The 10,451-nt window shown below is 68.7% G+C and overlaps 2 protein-coding genes across 2 annotated transcripts in view; one reads left to right on the top strand and one right to left on the bottom strand.

Annotated features, from left to right (window-relative positions):
- Positions 1–7,705, bottom strand: part of KIF22 (kinesin family member 22) — a 17,676-nt gene extending 9,971 nt beyond the window's left edge. The window contains exons 1-9 of the mRNA XM_075064739.1: positions 6,997–7,705; positions 6,776–6,903; positions 6,521–6,681; positions 5,003–5,443; positions 4,460–4,613; positions 4,229–4,373; positions 3,976–4,150; positions 3,729–3,861; positions 3,415–3,485 (exon numbers count right to left, since the gene is read on the bottom strand). Coding sequence (XP_074920840.1) covers positions 3,415–3,485; positions 3,729–3,861; positions 3,976–4,150; positions 4,229–4,373; positions 4,460–4,613; positions 5,003–5,443; positions 6,521–6,681; positions 6,776–6,903; positions 6,997–7,175 — 1,587 coding nt within the window. The 5' untranslated portion in view covers positions 7,176–7,705. The remainder of the gene's footprint in view (positions 1–3,414; positions 3,486–3,728; positions 3,862–3,975; positions 4,151–4,228; positions 4,374–4,459; positions 4,614–5,002; positions 5,444–6,520; positions 6,682–6,775; positions 6,904–6,996) is intronic.
- A 1,629-nt stretch (positions 7,706–9,334) lies between these two features.
- MVP (major vault protein) overlaps positions 9,335–10,451 on the top strand; it is an 11,386-nt gene continuing 10,269 nt past the window's right edge. Inside the window, 4 exon segments of the mRNA XM_075064679.1 lie at positions 9,335–9,627; positions 9,775–9,970; positions 10,038–10,161; positions 10,235–10,366. Coding sequence (XP_074920780.1) covers positions 9,506–9,627; positions 9,775–9,970; positions 10,038–10,161; positions 10,235–10,366 — 574 coding nt within the window. The 5' untranslated portion in view covers positions 9,335–9,505.

Raw genomic sequence — 10,451 nt, 5'->3', positions numbered from 1 at the left:
GAGAGGGAGTGAGGACCCTGTGGGCCGGGCCCCAGCGCCCCACCCGGAGGCGCAGGGGTACCTGGCCTTGAGAGGGGAGTGCAGGACCCTGTGGCGCCGGCCCCAGCGGCGCCACCCGAGGGAGGAGCTACCTGGCTGAGTAGGGGAGTGAGGGGCCCGTGTGCCGTCCCCCAGCGCCCCACCCGAGGGAGGGTTACCTGCTGAGAGGGGAGAGTGAGGGCCGGTGTGCCAGCGCCCCCAGCGCCCCCACCCGAGGGAGGTACCTGGCTGAGAGGGGGAGTGAGGACCCGTGTGCCGGCCCCCAGCGCCCCACCCGAGGGAGGGGTACCTGGGCTGAGACGGGGGAGTGAGGGACCCGTGTGCCGGCCCCAGCGCCCCACCCGAGCGCGAGGAGTACCTGCTGCAAGGGGGAGTGAGGGGCTGTGTTTTTGCCAGGCCCCAGCGCCCCACCCGAGGAGAGGGTACCTGCTGAGAGGGGGAGTGAGGGACCCTTGTGGGCCGGGCCCCCAGCGCCCCCACCCGAGGCGAGGGTACCTAGGCTGAGGAGGGGGAGTGAGGGGCTGTGTGCCTGCCCCAGCGCCCACCCGAGGGAGGGCGGTACCTGGCTGAGAGGGCGGGAGTGAGGGGCTGTGTGCCGGCCCAGCGCCCCACCCGAGGGAGGCGGGTACTGCTGAGGCAGGGAGCTGAGGGACCCTGTGGCGCCGGCCCCCAGCGGCCCCACCCGATGGGAGGGTACCTGGCTGAGAGGGGAAGTGAGGGGCTGTGTGCCAGGCCCCAGCGCCCCACCCGAGGGAGGGGGTACCTGGCTGAGAGGCGGGAGTGAGACCCTGTGGGCCGCCCCCAGCGCCACACCCGAGGGAGGGGGTACCTGGCTGAGTAGGGGAGTGAGGGGCGTGTTGCCGGCCCCAGGCCCCACCCGAGGGTGAGGGGTACCTGGCTGAGAGGGAGAGTGAAGGGCCCCGTGCCAGCCCCAGCGCCCCACCCGAGGGAGGGGGTTACCTGGCTGAAGAGGGGATGAGGGTACCCGGTGTGCCGGCCCCAGCGCTCCCACCCGAGGGAGGGGTACCTGGCTGAGAGGGAGTGAGGGGCTGTGTTTGGCCACCCCAGCGCCCCACCCGAGGGACTGGAGGTACCTGGCCTGAGAGGGGGCAGTGAGGACCAGTGTGCCGGCCCCCAGCGCCCCACCCGAGGGAGGGGGCTACCTGGCTTGAGAGGGGGAGTTGAGGACCCTGTGGGCCCGGCCCCCAGCGCCCCCCCGAGGGAGGGGTAACCTGGCTGAGAGGGAGATGTGAGGGACCCGTGTGCCGGCCCCCAGCGCCCCACCGAGGGAGGGGGTACCTGGCTGAGGGGGGAGTGAGGGGCTGTGTTGCCAGCCCCCAGCGCCCCACCCGAGGGAGGCGGTTACCTGGACTGAGAGCGGGGAGTGAGGGTACCCTTGGGCCGGCCCCCAGCGCCCCACCCCGAGGGAGGGCGGACCTGGCTGAGGAGGCGGAGTGAGGGACCTTGTGGGGCCGGCCCCCAGCGCCCCACCCGAGGAGGGACCTGGCTGAGAGGAGGGAGTGAGGGAACCCTGTGGGGCCGGCCCCCAGCGCCCCACCCGAGGGAGGGGCGGTACCTGGCTGATGAGGGGGAGTGAGGGACCCGTTGTGCCGGCCCCCCAGCTCCCCACCCGAGGGAGGGGTACCTGGCTGAGAGGGGAGTGAGGGACCCTGTGGGCCGGCCCCAGCGCGCCCCCCGAGGGAGGGGGTACCGGCTGCAGAGGGGAGAGTGAGGGACCCGTTTTGTGTGCCGGCCCCCAGCGCCCCACCCGAGGGAGGGGGGCTACCTGGTGAGAGTAGTGAGAGGGGCTGTGTGCCAGCCCCCAGCTCCCCACCCCGGGGAGGGGTAACTGGCTGAGAGGGGGAGTGAGGACCTCTGATGGGCCGGCCCCCAGCGCCCCACCCGAGGGAGGGGGGTACTGGCTGAGAGGGGGAGTGAGGGACCCTGTGGGCCGGCCCCCAGCGCCCCACCGCAGGGACGGGGGTACCTGGCTGTACGAGTGGGAGTGAGGGTCCGTTTGTGCCCCCCCAGCGCCCCACCCGAGGAAGGGGGTACCTGCTGCAGAGGGGAGAGTTGAGGGGGCCCCGTGTGCCAGCCCCCAGCGCCCCACGCCGAGTTCGAGGTACCTGGCGTGAGAGGGGGGAGGAGGGGCCGTGTACCGGCCCCAGCCGCCCCCACCCGAGGGGGGGGTACCCATGGCTGAGAGGGGAGAGTGAGGGGGCCCGGTGCCGGCCCCAGCGCCCCACCCGAGGGAGGGGTTACCTGGCTGGAGAGGAGAGTGAGGGACCCCGTGTGCCAGCCCCCAGCGCACCCCACCCGAGGAGGTGGGTTACCTGGCTGAGAGGGGGAGTGAGGGCCGTTGTGTGCCAGCCCCCAGCGCCCCACCGAGGGGGAGGGGTACCTGGCGAAGCGGCCCATGCAGCTGTCTCCAGGCCCAGGATGAGCCGGGCTCTCTTTCCCCATGCGGTGCAGGCCCGCAGCTCCTTGGCACTGCCCGGTGAGCAGCGCCAGCGGTTCTCCCGGCTCCGCGCCAGCAGGCAGGGCGCAGCAGCAGCTCCCAGCCGGGGGCCCATGATTCCTCGCCCCCATGCCAGCTGGCACTGCGGAGGGGGAGACAGCCGTCACCCAGCAATCCGCCATCCCCGGGCGCATTTTTCCCACCTGCCGCTGCCCCACCCCAGCCATCCTCCCCAACTCTCACCCCACCATTCCACCTCCGCTCCCCGCTCACAGCAATCCGCCCCCCCGCTGCATTTCCACCTCCGCTGCCCTCTGCCCAGCAATTCCCGCCCCCCCACCTAGCAATCCACACCCCCCCACAGCGCTTTCCAACACCCCCAACCCAGCAAATCCGCCTCCCCCCAGCAACCTTCAACTTTCCACCGCCCCCCTAACCACCCGCACATTTCCACCCTGCCATCCCACCCAACCTCATGCAATCCACCCCAGCGCATTTCCACCCCTGCTGCCCACCCCCCACAACCACCCCCAGCGCATTTCCACCCCTGCGCCTCCCCACCCAGCACATTTCCAACCCCTGCTATGCCACTTTCAACCCAGGAATCTGCCCGCCACCCACCCCGTCAAGATTTTCCACACCCTCTGCCGCCCGCCACCTAAGCAGTCTGCCCCCCAGGCCTTCTCAAAGCTCTGCCCCCAATGACACTCCCCCCCTGCCCAGGCAATCCCACCCCCCTGGCACATTTCACCCTGCTGCCCCCCGCCCCAGCAATCCACTCCCCAACTCTGCCCCCCAGCACATTTCCACCCCCTCCCAGCAATCCACCCCTGCTGCCCCCCCAGCACATTTCCGCCCCCCCCAGCCCATTTCCATCCCTGCTGCCTCCCCAGCACCCTGTGCCCAACCCCTCTCACCTGGTTCCTCTGTACGACCAAGATCCCTTCAGCTCCACTGGGCATGGCCTGCTGCCCAACCGGCGTCTGCACTGCGGAGCAGGGGGCAGGGTTAGGGGGTAGGAGCTAGGACTCCTGGGTTCCATCCTGGCTCTGGGAGGGGACTTAGGTCTAGTGGTTGGGGGTGGGGGTGCTGGGAGCCAGGACACCTGGTTTCTATCCCAGCTCTGGTGGTTAGAGGTAGGGCTGGGAGCCAGGACTCCTGGGTTCTCTCTACAAGGGAGTGCTGTCTAGTGGTTAGAGCAGGCCAGGATTGGGGCCCTGAGCCCCCTTACCTTGCTGGAGGGGGAGGACTACAGCCTGTTTCCGGGCCCTGGCGGGGGCCTTGCTATGATCCAGGGGCTTGGGCTGACAGGCCTTGTCCAGCAGTGCCATGGCTTCCAGCTCCTTCTGCCTCTCCTTCAGCTTCTGCAGGGGAGGCCATGTCAGTGGGGAGGCACAAGGGGGTTGGGGACTGGAGGGAACCAGGGAAGCGTTGTGGGGCTGTCTATGGGAACAGGCTATGGGGTGGGGCTCACCCACCTGCAGCTCACAGCGCGTCTCCTCCAGCTGGTGCAGCAGGGCCACCCGCTCCCGCCGGGGGGTGCTGAGCAGTGGCAGCCTCCGCCCGGCCCCCCCCTGCTGTTTCTCCAGCTGCTCCAGCCCCAGCAGCCGCTGCACCAGCCTTGGGTCCAGCTGCTCCAGGGGCAGCAGGGAGCTGGGTGGGGGGGAGAAGAGGAGACCATTAGCCCAGCAACTCCCCCCACACTCTCTCCCCAGGGCTCCCACCCCTCACCTGAGCGGCTCCGCCTCAGGAGGCTCCTCCTCAGGAGGGCTCTTGGCCCCGGGGCCGGCATCCTCACTGCTGGCTCCAGGGTCCTCGGGAGGTCTCTTGGCCCTGGGGCCGGCACCAGGGTCCTTGGGAGGTCTCTTGCGTGCACCTGTGGGAAGAGAAGGGTGAGGCCAGGCTGGGGTCTCCCCACATTGATCCCTCAGCCCCATGGAGCCCAGCCTGGCCCTGCCTTACCTGGGGTCTGCAGCGTCTCCTGGGTGAAGGGTCGGTTCACCACCTGCTTGGACTTGGCAGCAAAGTTCAGCGTGCTCAGCGTGTCAAAATAGAAGTGTTGCTCTGGGGCAACATTCGCAATGATCACGCTGTGAGCCGAGCCCCCCAGGGAGTCCTGGGGAGAGAAAGAACCCAGGAGTCCTGCACCTGCCCCCGCTCTAACCCATCTGCCCCCACTCCCCTTCCAGAGCTGGGAGAGAACCCAGGAGTCCTGCACCAGTCCTCCCACGCTGGCAGAGCTGGGCAGGGCAGGGGACTGTGCATTTGGCGCTGCCCCTTCCCCGTATCTGGTTTTTGTCCCCTTGGCTCTCTCTGCTCCAGGCCCCACGTCCCGAGAGTTTGAGTTTGATGCTGAGCCTCTCATGCCCAAGAGCTCCCGGCTCCATTGCAGGAGACCAGCTGGTGGGAGCAGAGCCGGGGCAGCGTCCTGGTGTCTGCACTCCCCCCCAGGATTGGACCCCAGCATCCGTTCCTCCCCCGCCACCTGGGAGGACCCCGACACACCTGCAGCAGGCGGGTGAGCTTGCTGTCGCGGTATGGCACGCGGGGCAGCCCTTGGTTGAGGGCGTCCACCACCTTGCTGAGCACGTGCCGGGAGGCGTTGATGGCTCCGCTCTCCTTGAGCCGCAGGCCGCGGTTGCCGGTGCGCCGGTTGTCCTCGGAGCCAGCCAGGTCGATGAGGCAGAGCTTGGCCACGCGGCGGCGGTGGGGGGGCGCCCGCTGGCTCCGTGCCACCCGCACCACCAGCACAGCATGGCTACGGCTTGAGCGGTCGTTAAGCTGAGTGGAGGCTACTGTGCGGTTGCGGCTGGCCGGCAGGAAGTGCCGCTCGAAGTCCCTGAAGCCTCCCAGCTCCCGCTCAGTCAGCCCTGGGATCAGGATGTTCCGGTCCCGGTCCTCCCGGATCAGCAGGTCCTGCTGGGACGGCTCCAGTAGGTCCAGCACCTGGAGTTGGGGGGGAACATCAGGGGAAAGACCCCCCTGCCCCACCCCAGACCACCAGGGCTCCCAGCACCCCCTACCCCTATCTTGGACTGTCAGGGCTCCCAGCAACCCACACCCCAAAGGCCAGAGAGTCTCAGTTTGGAACTGGCTGGGAAAATGGAGGGGAGCCCAGATAGGGCTCTTGGCCTCCTTGGGCCCTTCCCCAAGATGGACCTAACTGAGGGGGGCCTGTTGTCTGTACCTACAAGCTCTGGTTTGGACTGTGTTCCTGTCGTCTAATAAACCTTCTGTGTCACTGGCTGGCTGAGAGTCCTGGTGAATCGCAGGAAGCTGGGGGTGCAGGGCCTTGTCTCCCCCAAATGGTGAGATCTACCAGTGCATCTTCCTCCTGGTTCACCCCCCACATACACCTGCCAGCCCCACCCAGACTGGTAGGTGTGCCTCGGTTTCCCCTCTATGCTGCACCATAGAGGGCAGCCCACAGGTGTGAATGGCTCCAAGCTATCTGAAGCCTTAGGCCCCATCAGTGGGGTTTCTGAGAAGACAACGGCAACCTCAGTCACCTGGACAGACCATGGCCAGCCCACCTCTTGGCAGCATTTGCCCAGCTGGAGAAGCAGGACCAGGGAGGTGCCACTGGTTAAAGGTCAGCTGCTGAGGGCTTTGGGGGACACACCTGAACAGGGCCAGCGGGAAGTCTTGGGCTGACCAGGATAGGCTGGGCTGTAACTTCCCTCTCTGGCTAACCAAGGATTTGCCCCACTGTCCAGCCTGCTAACAAACCCATTGTTACCAGCACTGGCTGTGTGGCTCTGCAAATGCTGCTGGAGATGGTACAAGTCTCCTCTGGGGTCTCAGTGGGACTCGAGGGGCTGCAGGCTCCTTCAGCCTAAGGAGGTGGTGGGCCTGTGGCTTCCCCTGGAAGAAGAGTGCACCCCCTCGGGAGTCTGGCTCAATGAAGGGGGGCCTCCCAGGGTCTTAGTACCCGTCCTGTGGATCTGCAACAGTGGGTCCAGCAGCTGGCTGGACAATTCTTCCCCCACCCCCGAGTCCTATCCTCCCCACTCCCATACTTGCCTTCTCCTGGTAGATCTCCAGGTAGGACATGGAGACGGAGTAGTCCCACTCCTCACCCCCGGGTGAGCAGCTCGCCTCCCGTGTCATCTGCAGGACATCCCGCAGTGCTCGTGGGATCACACCTGGCTGTTCTGGGCTGCCCAGCATGGTGTGCGTCTTACCTGGGGTGGGAGGCAAGAAATCACTTCCTCAACTTCCACAGCCGCCTGCCCCCCTCTGGGCTCAGCTCCTCAGCCCAGCCACCCCCTCACTCACCAGCACCGGTGGGCCCATAGGCCAGCACGCTGGCGTTCTGCCCCTCCAGCAGGTGGCACAGGACAGGCTGCACGGAGCCGCTGTAGATGTCCTGCTGGGTGGCTTGATCGCCATAGATGGTGTCGAACCTGGAGGACAGGGAAGGGCATGCTGTGATGGCAAGGGAGGAGCTCAGCCCAGGGGCACCCCCCGCTGGGGACACCCCACCCCACCCCACTTACTGGTACTGCATAGTCTCCAGCTTGTTCCTCCAATTGATAATCTCCAGGGAGCGGGAATCCAGGCCGCGGATGCAGGGGTCCCCCTGGCTGCAGGGGCGCAGGCGGACACAGACTCGCACGTGGGCTGGGGGCCTGGCACGGCGAGGCTCGGCCAGGCTGGGTCTCTGCTGGGACGGCATGGTGCCCGCCCGCGGGGTGGGTGGGGGAGCTCACTGCTGGAGGGAGGGGCGTTAGGAGACAGCAAGGGGGGGCTTCCCCCCACTCCGCTCCCCAAGCTGAGCTATGGGGTGAACCTGCTGCTCTCTGCCGCCCCCATGCAGCTTTCGGGCCCCGCCCGGTGCCCTGCCCCGCCCCGCCTTCTTCCCCCTCCAGCTGCTCCCTCGCCTCGCGCTCACCGAGCTCCCTGCTCTCTTTCGGGTCTGGCACAAGCTGGAGCTCGCGCGGGCCGCGGCCGTTTGTATTTGGCGCTAGCCCCGCCCCTGCTCAGACACCGGCCAATCAGGACGCCCGCCGAGTGGGGAGCCGCGCACGCACCCAGGGAATGGGGAGCGATTCGCCTGCGCATTAGGAGAAGCTGAGGGAGGCGCATGCGCATGAAGGGCAAGACAAGATGGCGGCGCATGTGGCGTCACAGAGGAGACTTACAAGAAGCGCATGCGCATCGGGGACTATGGCGGAAAAGCGCACGCTCAGTGGCGCAAACCTCGCCGGGGGGGTAGGGGAAACGCAGCGGAGCATGCGCATTAGGGGAAAGTAGAGCCGCATGGCATATGCGGACGAAAGGAAAAAGGGATTGGCGAGATACGCCCGCGCACAATGGGACATGGGTCAGAACTGGGCATGTGCGTGTGCCAGTGCGCGCAGGGAACACGTGACGTGGCGCATGCGCAACAAAGAGGCGGGCAGAAAGGCTTCGCAAAACGGCTGCGGCCCCGGACGCGGGCCTGGCCCCGAGTGAGCCCGGTCACCCCACGCTCCTCCCCATCCTGCTACGCAGGCCTGCCCCTCTTAGCTCCTCCCCTCCTGATACCCAGCCCCGCCCCGTCTAGCCCCGCCCCTCCCGATACCTAGCCCCTCCCCCTCTTAGCTCCTCCTCACCTGTTACCCTGCCCCGCCCTCTTTGCCCCGCCCTATTAGCTCCTCCCCTCCTGATACCTAGCCCCGCCCCCTCTTGGCTCCTCCCCGCCTGATACCCAGCCCCGTCTTCCGCAACCCTGCCCCGCCCCCTCTCAGCCCCGCCCCTCCTGGCACCCAGACCGCCATCTTAGCCCCGCCCCCTTCTGCTAGCCTGTCCCGCCTTCCTAGCCCCTCCCACTCCAGGACTGGGGGGGGGGTCCAGGACTCGGGGGGGGGCTGTGAGATGAGGAAGGGGGACCCAGGACTGGGGGGGGGCTGTGACGGGAAGGGGCGTCCAGGAGTGGGGGGGCCGCGACGGGAAGGGGGGCCCACCGGCCCCGGACGGGGGTGTGTGGCTCCGTTGCCCCTTTAAGCGGGTCCCTCCCAGCCCGGGGCGGGTCCGGCTCAGTCCTGGCTGGGCCCCGCAGGAAGCAGCTGGCCGGTTTGTGTCTCTGCGGGTGGGGGAGGGGAGCGCAGCCAGGGGCAGGCGTGGGGGGCTCTGGGTCAGGGCCGGGGATTGCCCCCAACCCCCGCAAACCTGAGTCACCCCTGGGGCGGCAGGGGGGGGCGGAATCCTGGCACTAGAGCGTTGGGAGCGGCGTCCGTTCTGGCGCGGGCGCCCCGGGCGCGGGTTCGGGGGGGTCGGTCCTGGCGCGGGCGCCCCGGGTGCAGGATGCGGGGGGTCGGTCCTGGCGCGGGCGCCCCGGGTGCGGAATGGGGGGGTCGGTCCTGGCGCGGGCGCCCCGGGTGCAGGATGCGGGGGGTCGGTCCTGGCGCGGGCAGGGCCTTAGCGCAGAGGGTTCTGAGAACGCGACTGGGCGTTGGTTGCGCTGTTTGTGCTGGGATTAGGGCTGTAAAGTGGGCAGGTTGTGGCCAGGGAGGAAATTCTCTTTGGGGGGGGGATCCTAGTGCGGGTGCCCGGGGCCACGGAACGGGGGAGAGGCCAGCCCTGGCACAGGGGCCCCCAGCATGGAACGGGGGGGTCGGTCCTGGCGCCGGTGCCCTGTGCGCAGGATGGGGGGTTGGTCCTGGTGCGGGCATGGCCCTGGTGCAGAGGGTTCTGGGAACGGGGGGGTCGGTCCTGGCGCCGGTGCCCTGTGCGCAGGATGGGGGGTTGGTCCTGGTGCGGGCACGGCCCTGGTGCAGAGGGTTCTGGGAATGCGGCTGGGCCAGTCGCTCTGTTTGCGCTGGGATTAGGGTGAGGGGGTGGGGAATCCTAGTGCGGGTGCCCGGGGCCATGGGATGGGGCTGGCAGAGAGCCGCAGGCACAGCCCTGGTGCAGAGGGTTCTGGGAACGCGGCTGGGCCGGTCGCTCTGTTTGCGCTGGGAGTGGGGGCTGGGTTGGGGCTGATCCGGGGGCTGCTAACTCCCCGTCCTGCCCCCCCCAGCCGACATGGCCGAGGAGTCCATCATCCGCATCCCCCCCCACCACTACATCCACGTGCTGGACCAGAACTCCAACGTGACCCGCGTGGAGGTGGGGCCGCAGACCTACATCCGCCAGGACAATGAGCGGTGAGGGGCACCGGCGCTGGGGCACAGGGGTTGTGCTGCTCGGGAGGGGATGGGGTGAGGGGAGGCTGGGGGTCGGGGTGAGGGGAGGCTAGGGGGTCACTGGCTCGGTTCCCCGCACCCCCATGATGTGTTCCCCCCACCCCGCAGGGTCATCTTCCCCCCGGCCAAGATGGTGACGGTGCCCCCCCGGCACTACTGCGCGGTGCGGAACCCTGTGGTGCGGGCGCCAGGCGCCGGGGTGCAGTTCGATGCCTCGGGGCAGGCACTGCTGCGGCACGCAGACCTGGAGATCCGGCTCAGCCAGCCCCCCTTCCCCCTCTACCCGGGGGAGGAGATCCAGCAGGTAACACCCAGCCCCCGGCCCGGCCCAGCGCCCCCGAGCCGCGCCCTGACCCCCCCTCTTCCTCCAGGGGATCACGGCCCTGCAGGTGGTGCTGCCTGACACCGCGCTGCACCTCAAGGCCCTGCTGGATTTCGAGGACGATCAGGGGGAGAAGTTTGTGGCTGGGGACGAATTCCTCTTCGAGGGGCCAGGTGAGTGGGCTGGGCTGGGGGCTGGGCGAGCTGGGCTGGCTGGGCTCCCGCGGCTAATGCCAGCCTCCCGCAGGCACCTACATCCCACGCACCGAGGTGGAGGTGGTGGAAATCAGCCAGGCGACCGTCATCCGGCACAACCAGGCCATCCGCCTCCGGGCCCGCAAGGAGTGTACAGACCGGGAGGGGACCCGGCGGGTCACAGGTACCCCCCGCGCTGCCGGCACCCCTCACTGGCACCCCAGACCCCCCCGTGCTGCCGGCGCCCCTCACGGCCGCCCCTGGCCCCC

The sequence above is a fragment of the Chelonoidis abingdonii genome, chromosome 4 (genome assembly GCF_003597395.2).
Source record: "Chelonoidis abingdonii isolate Lonesome George chromosome 4, CheloAbing_2.0, whole genome shotgun sequence".
Taxonomy (NCBI): domain Eukaryota; kingdom Metazoa; phylum Chordata; order Testudines; family Testudinidae; genus Chelonoidis; species Chelonoidis abingdonii.
The sequence above is the reverse complement of the archived record's forward strand: the minus strand, read 5'-3'. Positions and strand labels throughout refer to the sequence as shown.